At 52.8% G+C, this 13,494-nt stretch overlaps 4 protein-coding genes across 4 annotated transcripts; 2 read left to right on the top strand and 2 right to left on the bottom strand.

Annotated features, from left to right (window-relative positions):
* Positions 1–533: 533 nt before the first annotated feature.
* Positions 534–5,753, top strand: TOP2 (DNA topoisomerase 2; the record flags this gene model as incomplete). Its single annotated transcript, XM_064840524.1, has 2 exons — positions 534–596; positions 645–5,753. 2 exons carry the CDS (start codon positions 534–536, stop codon positions 5,751–5,753), a joined length of 5,172 nt encoding a protein of 1,723 aa, XP_064691974.1.
* A 2,052-nt stretch (positions 5,754–7,805) lies between these two features.
* On the top strand, positions 7,806–9,474 carry LTS14_007834 (uncharacterized protein; the record flags this gene model as incomplete). The annotated part of the gene is made up of 3 exons (XM_064840523.1): positions 7,806–8,340; positions 8,394–8,512; positions 8,563–9,474. 3 exons carry the CDS (start codon positions 7,806–7,808, stop codon positions 9,472–9,474), a joined length of 1,566 nt encoding a protein of 521 aa, XP_064691973.1.
* Positions 9,475–9,751: 277 nt separating this feature from the next.
* LTS14_007833 (uncharacterized protein) lies at positions 9,752–11,306 on the bottom strand (the record flags this gene model as incomplete). The annotated part of the gene is made up of 2 exons (XM_064840522.1): positions 9,752–10,754; positions 10,858–11,306. 2 exons carry the CDS (start codon positions 11,304–11,306, stop codon positions 9,752–9,754), a joined length of 1,452 nt encoding a protein of 483 aa, XP_064691972.1.
* A 452-nt stretch (positions 11,307–11,758) lies between these two features.
* Positions 11,759–13,179, bottom strand: PRS5 (ribose-phosphate pyrophosphokinase; the record flags this gene model as incomplete). The annotated part of the gene is made up of 2 exons (XM_064840521.1): positions 11,759–12,139; positions 12,193–13,179. 2 exons carry the CDS (start codon positions 13,177–13,179, stop codon positions 11,759–11,761), a joined length of 1,368 nt encoding a protein of 455 aa, XP_064691971.1.
* Positions 13,180–13,494: the final 315 nt, after the last annotated feature.

The following is a 13,494-nucleotide window of genomic DNA, read 5'->3' as shown; positions in this document are numbered from 1 at the left end:
ATCGTCCAATCCTACTGTGAGGTGAATATCACTGTTCACTGGCGGTCGTTTTCGTCACTTTGTAGCCGATTCCAAGCTTCTGGTGACCTCTTTCCTTGCCTTCTTCTTCTGTCCGATTTCGTAGCGCCTTCAACACCTTCTTACAGTCGACGAAAAGCTGTTAACGTCACCACGCATAACAAGAACGACCAGGAACACACCATTGCCACGAGCCAGTACCACATATACGCGGCGCACGTGCTCAAAACTCGTTCACCGTAGTAGCTTCAATCACGAGCTGTACTGGACCCTGGACCTCACACGCACACGCGCTGAGCGCTGAAGCGGAATGGGCACCGCGTCGAGGTAAACATTCGAGAATCGCAAACAGCAAGATCTAAACAGATCAACACCACATCGTCCGACCCGTAGTGGTACGCTCTTTTACCTGTACTAACGCATCGCATAGTTGCTGATGGTCTATCAGCTTGTTTCTACCTTTCAGTAGCACGCGCGAGGCACGCGACAGGACCGCAATCCAATAACACTTCACCATGGATTCGGATGCCTCTGCGTACGAGGTTGACGCGAGCAGCGACTTCGAGGCGCCCAAGCCGGTATTTGACTCGCAAACCACCACCTGAGCTCCACTAATAATTGTATAGAAGGCCAAAGCAGCAGCAAAGGCTCCCGCCAAGAAAGCAGCTGCTCCCAAGGCAAAGGCGGCACCCAAACAAACAACCCTCAAGACCACGAAAGCCGCACCGAAGCCGAAGAAACGTACCAAGCCGGACAGCGATGATGAGAACAGCGATGTAGACATGGACAACGGCATGAACGACGACTCTCTTTTATCCAACACACCTCCATCTGCCAAAAAGCAGAAGAAGGCACCTGCGCCACGTGCAAAAGCAGCGACGAAGCCTCTGATGGAGGTGGAGAATGAGAGCTTCCAGATGGACGGCGCGGCGGACGAGCGGCCTAAGCCTAAGCTGCAGAAGAAAGGCACGTCTACTGAGCAATACCAAAAGCTTACACAACTCGAGCACATCCTCAAGCGCCCAGACACATACATTGGATCGGTAGAGAAGACGACAGAGCAGATATGGGTGTTCAACTCGGAAACGGAGCAGATGGAGAACCGCAAAGTAACCTACGTGCCTGGATTGTACAAGATCTTCGACGAAATTCTGGTCAATGCCGCAGACAACAAGCAGCGCGACAAGAACATGAATGAGATGCGGGTGTGGGTTGACGTTGAGACTGGCGTGATTTCTGTCAAGAACAATGGTCGCGGAATACCGATCGACATGCACGACAAGGAGGGTATATACATACCTGAGATGATCTTCGGTCACTTGCTCACCTCCTCCAACTACGACGACGAGGATGCCAAGACTACTGGTGGCCGCAACGGATATGGTGCGAAGTTGACAAACATCTACTCCACTCGTTTCGATCTAGAGACGGTGGACTCGAAGACGAAGCAGAAGTACAAGCAAACGTGGAAGAACAACATGAGCGATATGGGCAAGGCCAAAATCGAGTCAGCGAAGGGGGAGGAGGACTACACCAAGGTTACGTTCAAGCCCGACTTTGCCAAGTTCGGCATGGAGAAGATGGACGAGGACTTCGAGGCCATGGTCAAGCGAAGAGTTTACGATATGGCTGGTACCTGCACGGGCATCAAGGTCTACCTCAACAACCAGCGCATCAAGATCTCCAAGTTTAAGCAGTACATGGAGATGTATACCAAAGCCATCAAGACTGAGAATCTCGCGAATGACGGCACAGCGCCCGAGCAGGTCATTCTCACAGACGGCCCGCACGAGCGATGGGAGATCGGCTTTGCTGTGTCAGATGGTGCCTTCCAACAGGTCTCTTTCGTCAACTCGATCGCTACCACGCACGGTGGTAGCCATGTGAACTTCATTGCGGACCAGATCTGCGACAGGCTTGAGGAGATCGTGAACAAGAAGAACAAGGGTGGTGTCAAGCTCAAGAAGGCACAGATCCGGAACCACATCTTCCTATTCGTGAACGCGCTGATCGTCAATCCAGCCTTCACTTCTCAGACCAAGGAGCAGCTCACCACTAAGCCTAGCGCTTTCGGTAGCAAGCCGCAGGTCAGTGAGAAGTTCTTGAAGGACATCGCAAAGACCGAGGCTGTGAACAATATCCTGCACTTCGCTCAGCAAAAGGCCGACAAGGTTCTCTCGAAATCTGACGGCAACAGGCGGACGCGCATGAACAACAGCAAGCTGACCGATGCTAACAAAGCTGGTACCAAGGATGGCTATCGCTGTACTCTGATCCTTACAGAGGGTGACTCAGCCTCGCTGCTGGCTTTGGCTGGCCGCGCTGTGGTCGATCCGGATCTGTTCGGTGTCTTCCCACTCCGTGGTAAACTACTCAACGTGCGCGATGCATCTGTCGACCAGATCTCGAAGAATGCAGAAATTCAGAATATCAAGAAATTCATGGGCTTGCAGCACAAGAAGGACTATGCTGACACGAAGTCACTGCGATATGGCCACTTGATGATCATGACCGATCAAGATCACGACGGCTCTCACATCAAGGGTCTACTCATCAACTTCTTGCAAGTACAGTTTCCATCATTGCTCAAAATTCCTGGCTTCTTACTGGAATTCATCACGCCTATTGTCAAGGTGTGGAAGGGTGACCCAAAGCATCCGAAACAGAAGCGTGACTTCTTCACCATGCCTGAATACGAGGCGTGGCGCGAGAAGGATGGTAATCAAAAGGGCTGGGAGCACAAGTACTACAAAGGATTGGGTACCTCCGACACTCGTGATGCTCAGATCTACTTTGCCGACCTCGACAAGCATCTGAAGCGCTTCCATAGAATGCAAGATGGAGAGCCTGAGATGCTCGAGCTGGCTTTCAGCAAAAAGAAGGCGGATGCTCGTAAGCAGTGGCTGCAGGAGTTTGTGCCTGGCACGTACCTTGACATGACGAAGAATGAGGAGATCACGTACGACAGCTTCATCAACAAGGAGCTCATCCTTTTCTCTATGGCCGACAACATGCGATCTATTCCTTCGGTGATCGATGGGTTCAAGCCTGGTCAACGCAAGGTCCTATATACTTGCTTTCGCCGCAATCTGAAGAAGGATGTCAAGGTTGTGGAGCTGGCTGGCTCGGTCTCTGGCCTTACTGCTTACGCTTACGGCGACACCTCGCTGCAAATGACGATCGTTGGTCTGGCGCAGAACTTCGTTGGCAACAACAACATCAACTGTCTCGAGCCATCCGGCAACTTCGGCTCTCGTCTCCAAGGTGGTCAGGATGCCGCCAGCGCCAGGTATATCTACACACGCCTCTCGCCTTTCGCCCGCCGCATTTTCCATCAGACCGACGAGGCTTTGCTAACGTACAACACTGATGATGGCAAGACAATCGAGCCTGAGGTCTATGCGCCGATTGTGCCTATGATCTTGATCAACGGTGCCGATGGTATCGGTACTGGCTGGAGCACGTCCATCCCCAACTACAAACCTGAAGATGTCATTGACAATCTCAAGCGCCGTATGAACACCGACAGCAAAGACTCCATGGTCGAGATGACGCCGTGGTTCCGTGGCTGGACTGGCGAGACTGAGAGGTCGCGTGAGGATCAGTACAAGTTCAATGGGACCTTGAGGATCACAGGCGAGAACACTGTTGAGATCACGGAGCTGCCGGTCCGCGTCTGGACACAGGACTTCAAGGACAAGTTGGAGGATATCATCAAGGCGGAAAAGGTACCCAGCTTCATCAAGGATTACACTGAGTACAACACGCCAGAGCGAGTCCACTTCATCATCAAGATGGAGGAAAAGAAGATGGAGTCTGATGAGGCCAAGCTTGCGGAGCTCTTCAAACTGTCCAAGCCCATCGCCACCTCGAACCTCGTCGCGTTTGACCAGCACGGCCGCATTCACAAGTACGCTTCTCCACTCGACATCATGGAGGAATTTTACCAAGTCCGCCTCGAGATGTACCACAAGCGCAAACAGCATATGCTCGACGAGATGCAGAAGGAGCTTGATCGCCTTTCGAATCAAGCTCGCTTCATTCGCACGATCATTGATGGTCGCCTTGTGGTCAGCAAGAAGAAGAAGGCTGTGCTCGTTGCTGAGCTTCACAAGCTTGGCTTCAAGCGTATCCCCAAGATCGCCGATGCGAAGAAAGAGGGTGAGTTCGAGGCCGTGGTGGAGGAAGAAGGTGAGGATTCGAGTGACGACAAAGCGACCATTGCTGGTGGGAACGACTTTGACTACTTGCTTGGCATGGCCATCTGGTCGTTGACCGAGGAAAGGGTGACGAAGCTGAATAAGCAGATTGGCGACAAGGAAGAGGAGATTGACGCTCTTTCTGGCAAGACTGTCAAAGATCTGTGGCGGACTGATCTCGATGGGCTGCTCGAGGAGTGGAACAAGCAGCTCGAGGAGGAAGCCAAGCGTGACAAGAAGATCAGAAGCAAGGGCCGTCGTGCTTCTGCTAAGCTGGGTTTCGGTGGCAAGGCAGGCAAGAAGCGCAAGGGTGACGATAGCGACTTTGACGATGACGATGATGAGTTTGTGTCTAAGAAGCCTAAGGCCGCTGCCTCGAAGGCTAGGGGTGGGTTGTTGGGGCTGAAGACTGAGAGTAGGCCTGCTGGCGTCTATCCTAGGGTCAATGGTGTCGAGCAGAAGCCTGTTGTCAAGCCCGCGGCTGATTTGCAGATGACGCTTGATGGCGCTTTTGAGAAACCGCCTACTACAGCTGCTTCTAAGATGGCGGCGCTGAAGGTGGATGAAGTGAAGCCCAAGCCCCCGGTCAAAGCGAAGCCTGCGTCGACGAAGAAGGTGGTTTCGGACAATGAGATGGAGGACGATGAGGATGACGTCTTCGCTGCTGTAGCCAATGAGGCCCCGAAGCCTGCCACCACTAGCTCTCGTACAGGTCGGGCAGCAGCACAGAAGCCGAAAAAGTACGCCGTTGAGTCTGACAAGGAGTCTGCGTCTGACGCAGCGGACGAAGTTCTGGAGGATGTCAGCGCAATGGTCAAGGGTATCGGCAATCGTAACAACAACGACGGGCCGACTCGACTCTTCCATCCTCCTTCTGTCAGCAGGCCTACCAGCAGAGACCAAGGTCGACCTGCAGGTGCAGCACGCAAGCGCATCACAGTCGACTCGGACGTGAGCGAGGATGAGACGGACTGGGCTGCTTTGGCGCAGAACTCGCCGCAGAAGGCTACTACGCACACTGTGCTTTCTGACGAGGACGATGAGCTGCTTGACATCGAGCCAAAGAAGGCTGTGAAGGCTGCACCGGCCAAGGTCGAGGCCAAATCTGCTGCGGTCAAGGCTAAGGAGCCCGCTGCTGCTCTAAAGCCCAAAGCCAAGAAAGATCCTGCTGCCGCCGCCCCTCTAGCCTCTAAGACTCTCTCACCCGCCGCCAAAGCCTACGCTGCCAAGCAAGCCAAAGTCGGCGCCGCTTCCAAGCCCCTGGCACCCGTGAAGAAGACTTCAAGTAAGCTGCCAATCGACTCCGAAGACGATGAGGATGTCGAAGCGCTGGCCAACGACATCTTGAGTGACGAGTCGCTTGATGACGAGCCGATCCTGAAGAAAACTGCTGCTGGTGCTGGTGCTGCTAGACCTGCAAGACGTGCGGCGGCTGCTAAGCCGAAGGGCAAGTACGTTCTTGACGACAGTTTCGGGCAGGATGAGGGTGATGAGGAGGGGAGCGAGGTTGAGCTCGATGACGAGGATGATCACTAGAGGGAGATTTGGAAGAGGGAATGCGAAGTGGTAGGTTGAGGTGTATGAGGAGACGAATTTCGTGTTGCTGCGTCTCTTACAGCGTGGCGTTTCGAAGATATGAACGCTAGATGGTGTACCTGTATGTTACGCTACCCGATTCGGCTTCATCTTTCGTTCAGACTTGTGCTGTTTCTGTTTGCAGGACAGGCGTCAGCTTCTTATTGTACAAACAACCTACCACCTCGGGCTCGACTCGCTTGGTTTCAAGTATGATAAATCTCCCGAGCATTCATCTATATTCTGCACTACTACTGAGCCCGGGCTTGGCATCTTCCCTTAGTCAGGGGCAGCTTCAAAGCTCTTGCACAATTGATCACGCACGACATCACGTACAACATCATGCACGCCATCGGTGCGTGCATGAGCCACAGACAGCTCCGTCGTACGGATTGTGGAGAACGTGCTACCACAGCAGGTCAGAGCCAAGTCTCGGCAACTACAACCCGGGCCAGTGCTCTTCTCTGCCCCTTGAAGCCGTCAATGGTGACACTATACCTAGGCTATTTTTTCAGAGCCCGCGACATGATTTGGGTGCTCCATCTAGACGCAGACCGACCCAAAAAATCTCCTTTGTCCTGGCTGTCATTGACGATGACCATTGTGGGGTGCTTACTGAATGGCGGTCACGGTTACCCGATGCACACGGATTCAGGGACATGTACTGGCCAATGCTACCCACAATTATCATTTGATTCTCAAGTTGAGTCCCGTCGGAATCGGTGGGGGCTCATTTGGCTCCTGGAACACTTGACGCCAACATCTGATGCCGGGTCCAAGGGGTACGTACACGAAAGAAGCATGTCTATTTGCAAAAGTCCACCAGGAACTGTCAGCATCCGATATGTGTCTCGGAGAATATCTTCTTGGTCTGTATGCAAACGATTGCAGTCTGCAGCATCCGGATGGTGGCTCGGTGAGCGGTAGCCTGCATATATGCAAACACCCGCTGTCTATGCGCGTGGCTGTTACCGAGATATGGCTCAATGAACACGGATCTGGCTCGTCGAGCGCTGGGTATCGCCGAATGGCTGCCTTGTAATTCGAATATCGCAGAGACAGTCGACATTCATGTCATAAGTGCTCAAGATGAATCTACGTAAACGTATGACAGTCACCGACCAGCAAACAAGGCGGACAGGCATCCTGTTTGTTGAACACCATTTTCCATCTTGTGACCAGCCACTCATCTGCGAGCAGGGTACCGGTGTACTGGAACCTATGGCGCCACAGGAACGAGCCGGTGCCTGGTTTAGCGATCCACCAAAGGTGTTACTTGTCCATCATTGGCTAGTCCGCCACAAATGGCACCTCACTCGCCGAGAGCATGCGTACGGTGAAGCTCTTCTGCAAGAACGCGGCCCCTCCTTCAGATAGCAGCACCTTTGTGCTGGGCTCTTCAAGAGACCCAATCGCACCGTTTGTTACCGCTGCTTGCTACGCAGGACTTTCCGTCAGCAGCGAAGATACTGTGGTCGACTAAGGTTTTCCTGCTCGGACTCTCTGTATTGGGCCTTAAAAGCAGTGGCCAGTCTGTGGCTTGAAAACTAGGATGATGTCGCCGGCCTCCAGATGGTCGCAAGGCTTCGAAGGCTACTGTCTCGAACAGGTAGAGGTGCATGCAAGACATCTGCTTGTCGCACACCGCAAACTCTTGTCCAGACCTGTGGTACCCGCAGGACGCAAATTCGCTCATAGTACGCCGAACCGTTCACCCGCAGCACTGCATAAACGTTTCTGGCGAACTATTGCTTGGTTTGCATTGCATGGCGTCTTTGGCACATGGCGAATGTCAAGATATTGCGGTCCGAGCTGTGGAAGCTCTTTGACTGCTGCATGTCGGTGGGTAGTCGTCACTCTCCGCCAAAGAATCATTGCACGACTGGCCTGCAGACCTTGTTCTGTACAGAACAAGTGTTTCGACTCGTACCTGAGCACTCACCGCCCGTCGTTGATTGCATTCTCGATAGCCACCAGGCACCTTGCTCCAAGCTCCTGACGGTTTTCTTCACGATGTCTCCCACACCTGAGCAACTATTGTCACCTTGCTTGACCGATTGTGGTCGAGCAGACACTGCAATCAACGAGCACTCCCAGCCTACAACGACCAGCAAAAGCAGCATGATGAAGATCGACAACATGCTCAACCCATATCGCCAAGACGTACCATCAAACTCGTCCAGTACGCCTCCATCGACGCCTTCTTACTCTCAAGCAAGGTCTAGTCCAGACATTACGGCCTCTCGCAGCCCCATCCCCTTCTTGTCACCACAAAAACGTCAGAAGCAGATCAAGGACGGTGCAATATTCAAGCCAGGCACGCCGACAGCTCCGGTGGAGTACCCTCCGAAGGGCGTAGATGACCTTCTGCAGATCTCGGAGCACAGAAGGGCAGAGTTGGTTCGAGAGCTTGCGCACCAGCATGCAATCTTCCAGATCTATCCTGGTCTGGACAGCGGAAGGCGTGTTGAAGACTGTCCTCGCCGCATCCCATATTCAAGTGACAAGAAGACTTTCGCAGAGAAGACAGCAAGAGAAGCGGTAGAAGGTAGGTCAAATCATCGCAACGTGCTGTTCATTCTGCTGACCGTGTCTCTTTAGTATTCGAGTACACATTCCAGATGCCCAACAATCCGGAAAAGAAGCATGTCGTTATGTGGGACTATCAGATTGGTCTTGTCCGCATCACACCTTTCTTCAAAGCTCTTGATTACTCCAAGGTAGATACTCAACAGGCCCATGTAGATCATTAAGGACTGACATACCACAGACTGCGCCAGCCAAAGCATTAGGCGCCACGCAGCGCCTCAAGGACCTTGCACACTCCATCACCGGTGGAGCTCTCGCAGCACAAGGCTACTGGTTGCCATACCAATGTGCAAGAAGCCTGTGCATCACGTTCTGCTACCATATCCGCTGGGCTTTGACACCAATCTTCGGCGTTGACTTCGTGGAAGACTGCTTGATGCCCGAGGATCCGTGGTATGGCAGATTCAGAATCAGTGGTGAAGTCGTGCGCTATGCCGAGCGTGAGGCAGAAAGTTGGAAACACCTTACTGATAGACGTGTCAACTCTCCCGTTGGGGGTGTTGGTGGTGCTATTGTCGACTTGCAGCAAGTACCACGCAGTGTACCTCCAACCGAAGCAGCAAGTACAGGAAGAGAGCTTCGACAGCGCCCGACCTTCAGTGCACGCTCCGCATTCGACATCGATATCAACGCTACCAATGGCGCCTATACTCATGCTGTTACCAGACCACAATCGCCAGGGGTGTCACCGCGAAGCTCACCAGCAGCTAGCTTGTCCGGCTGGACCAGCATCAATTCACCTGCACTTCAAATGCCCGCCCTAAAAATAAGGTTATCACCTTCGCTGCTCACACAGCCTCGCGAAACGCCCATATTCACGGCATTGCCCATCAAGACTGAACGCCTTTCACACAAGCGTCGTCAATCTGCTGAGGACGGCTCAGATCTTGACTATGCTAGCCCGCACTCCAGGCAAAGTCAAACCTTGCCGGCAACAACGACCAAGAAACGTCAACGCCGTAAGCAGCCCAAGTCCGCTCGTGTGCCCAATTGGCAGACCGAAGAAGAAGCCATCTACACTTCTGAGGACGAACGTGCTGCCCTGATGCTTTTGCAATTGAATAAGGATGATGCTCGACTTGCTCATCGCTGATAGATCTGGTTGAGTCGAAACCTAGCGTTAGGCTGTAGGCGATGACGAACAGGACCGGTCTTGCGTGGCGAACAGCAGTCCAGTCGCTCCCAAGAAATGTGCATATGGGAGGCGACGTAGCCTAGTAATCCCAGCAGTAACAGTGTAGGGCATAGCGGCATCGAACGTGTTTCTTCCTCCCTCCCACAGCCCCTAGCCATATTTCTCCCTCACGATACCACAAGCACTCCATATTTTATCATATCAACATTCCTCATGCAATGTAGGCGACATCATCCTACAGATATAGATGTCTCACGCCGCCTTGGTACCTCCACCAGTCCTCCCTCGTATCCGCTTTTCTCCATACCCCAACTCCACCTTCCACGCCCTTACCGTTTACCTCCCAATGCCCGTTTTCCACGTTCTCCGCCCAATTCTCTAGTACACCCACAAGTTTCGGCCCATGTCTCATAACAAAAGGATTGATATCGACCTGATACAAATCACAGTAGCTCCGCCTAATAGGCTTGAAATCCGAGGTCCTGGCATACCGGTTCGAGCCAAGACGGATAGGAAGGACGAATCGACATGCATCTTCGAAGGGGTTCTGGGCGTTGGGGAAGGCGTCAAGGTAGAGACCGCAGGGTACCGAGTCCACTGTGGAGAAGGGATAGCGGAATTTTGCTTCTTTGGCCGAGACGGTGCCAGGACATCGCATGAACAGGAAGGGCATTTTCATCTCCTTTGTCTCGTCTGGATACTCTTCTAGTATGTGTCGGAAAGGTTGATGGATGAACTCTTCGACTTTTGGCAGGCGGATGCCTGGTGCTACAAACCAGATCTCACTACTGTGAGCATGGAGCAGAAGATCGTAGGCAAAGCCTTTGGGTATGCCGGCTACATCTAGAGCCGATCGGGTACAGAGCGGTGCGACATTTGCCTCGGCGTCGCGTTTGATATCGGCTTTCTCCTCTATAGCTTTGATCAAGCGTTTCCAGGCATCAAGGCAATTATTAAGGTCGCTCAGTGTGTACGGCTGCAGAATCCAGGGTTTCGTGCTGGGACGCACCGTCATATGTGTATCGCCACGAGCTATTGCTGCTTCAGCTGCGGCAGCCGAAGCGAGAGTATCCGGATGCCAGCTTTCTGGTATAGCTGTAGCTTTCTCGGCATCAATCATGTCAATGTATGCACTCAGTATGACTTCTAACCTCTGCCAGGGTAAGTCTGCTGTGTACAAATCGAAGATATGATGGTAGGTCGGCATCAAGATGGCTCGATGTTTCTGCTGGTCGTAGCTTCAAGTCAACAATCTCAGCGAACATACTCAAGTTCGAACACGATGTACACCAAGCAGTAGGACCGCGAACGAGATTGGGTATAAAGAAAGAATGCACTTACACCAACCCAGCCGGATGGCTAACCAAAGCCCTACTGGCAGCATACAAGACAATGAACCTGTACTTCTCGCCTCGGTCCCCTGCACTCACATCATGCTCCTGATCCTCCAGCACATCACCAAGCTGGAACATCTGCTGCGGTCGCGCCAGGCCAGTGAGATGATAGAAGATCGATTGATGCCCCGGGACCTCAACATCGAAGATCTTGCTCAAGTACTTTCTGACCTCCGGTTGGACAATGGCTTCCAAGGGTTGAGAACCGTAGCGAGACCACCAGGACTGCTTTTTCATGCTTGGGATTGGACGACCGGAGCACACCCATGAGTATAAGGTGAGAGTGTTGTGCAGAGCGGCACAGCGTTCAATATCCAGTTCATCCTTCTCGCGGACAGGTGTGCTCTCCGTTACACGATGTTTCGCAATGGGTGCGAAGAGTGGATTAGGAGCCATGGCGAAAGTTGTTGCCTTCGTTGGTCGTTACGAGACCAGTATGCACGAGCGAGCCAGTAATTCCAATAATCAACTATGGCCTCTGCGGCGCCGCATTTCACACGGCATATTGTCTATCTACGCAAGGGTGGTGGCGGATAAATTCAAGTTTGAAGTCTGGAGTCGAGACGGGCTGACTTCCGCAGCCAGGAGGTCACAATGATTGGTGCATCAGAATTTAGGATTCTCGTCAAATGCATAGAACGTTGCTTGACATGCGGATGAGAATGGAATGAGTGTGACATATCGAGCTAGAGGCCAAGATGACAAGCCACTAGGTAATGTAGAAGTACATCGGCATGGCAAGCCGAGATGATCCGCTACCTGCGGGACACAACCATCAACGCCGATTCACCAACCCCACAGAGCGCCTCGCAGGAACTGACAGACGTCGGAGTACTGGTCGCCTGCACTCAATCATACTGAAAGAGCACACTAATACTCTCTCCATGATGCACCCTGCGAATCGCCTCAGCAAAAACATGCCCAACCTCCAGAACCTCGAGCTTAGGACAATTCGCCAAATGCTCCTCTTGTGGCACACTGTTGGTAGTGACAACCTTGTCTAGGGCACTAGCGTTGATACGCTCTACTGCGTCACCGGAGAAGACGCCATGCGTAACGAGTGCGTAGACGCGAGAAGCGCCTTCTTTTTTGAGAAGTTTGGCGGCGCGAGTGATGGTGTTGCTGGTATCTGCTAGATCGTCGACGAGAATTGCTGTTCGGCCTGCTACTGCGCCAACGAGGAGCATGGTTGCGTTTTGGCGGTCTTGGGCGTGGGTTGGACGGCGTTCCTGTGAACCATTATGAGTAAAGGCTAGTGCAGCTCCGTGAAGTCTGGACATACCTTATGAATCAATGCAAAGTCCATCTGTAATGAGTCTGCAATGTGAGTCGCCCTCTTCGCTCCTCCAGCATCGGGTGACACAATCACACAGTTCTCTGGACCACCGTGCTTAGGAATTATTTGCATCTGAATGTATTTGCGCAATAGGTGTCGACCATACAGATTGTCCACAGGTATGTCGAAGAACCCTTGATACTGCGGGTCGTGGAGGTCCATAGTAATGACATGGTCAGCGCCAGCGCAAGTGAGGAGATCAGCCACAAGTGTGCCAGCCTGGGCCACCCACTGCTTGTACCCTCGCTGCGGCTTGAACTCGGGAGGAGGAGCTGATGTGGAGGAGACTGCCGCGGCAGCTGAGGTCGGAGCTTGCGGGTTGGTTTCATCGAAGTAGCTGCCCGTTCCACTTGCTGCTGAGAAGGACGTGTCAGACTGGATACTATCCAGAGTGTCCTTCCGTCTCGGCATGGGTGCCTTTGGGTCCACGTCGCCGTTCTTGTGCCCGATGCTCAGACCATTCAGTCTTCTGCTAAGACTCGCGCTACCATTGCCCTCTACACCTCCACTCTCCCTCTGCAAAGGATGTGGTGTCGTAGGTCTGCTGTCGAATGTGAAGCTCTTCTTCTCTCCCTCCTGACCAGTTTGTGTAGGCATACGTGCCAATGGCGCACCGATCTTGTTGTATGGCAGATCACTTTGTCGACTATAAGGGAACAGAGGCAATACAGCAGTGACTTTCTTGGCACTTGCTGTCTTGCATGCGCTGATGGTGATCAGCAGCTCCATAAGGTGATCGTTGACTTTTCCACCACCAGACTGCACAATGAAGACATCCTTCTCGCGTACGCTGTCGCCAATCTCTACTCGTGTCTCACCAACGCTGAACTTGGAGAGGTGAATCTTGGCTGGTGGTATGCCTAGGTGTGTGCAGATCGTCTCCGCCAATTGTGGGTGCGAGGTGCCCGAAAAGAGGACAATGTTGCGGACCATCCTAGCGGTGGCCCAGCGGATGTCGATCTATACAGTAGATGTGTACTGTGGTGAAGGTGGGCTGCAGATTGCTTCGATGGCCAAAGTGGTATGAAGTTTGTCCTTTCCCTCCCTTCACTCAACCCTTCGATGCTTCACCTCGGTGTGCCAGCCCCCTTGAGCTTAGTTTTGATACTGTCCAGCAGCTCCTAAGACTCAACTCGCGTGTCAAATACGTGCTTTTGTTCATTGTGACTACTTCTTCAGAAACGCAGTTCTTCATGTGGCTTAGCTATTCTTTTCGGCAGTTTGGCGCTTGGACCATAGGATGACATG

Source organism: Recurvomyces mirabilis, assembly GCF_035927965.1.
Source record: "Recurvomyces mirabilis strain CCFEE 5264 chromosome Unknown scaffold_22, whole genome shotgun sequence".
Taxonomy (NCBI): domain Eukaryota; kingdom Fungi; phylum Ascomycota; class Dothideomycetes; order Mycosphaerellales; family Teratosphaeriaceae; genus Recurvomyces; species Recurvomyces mirabilis.
This window is presented reverse-complemented; position numbering and strand designations above follow the sequence as displayed.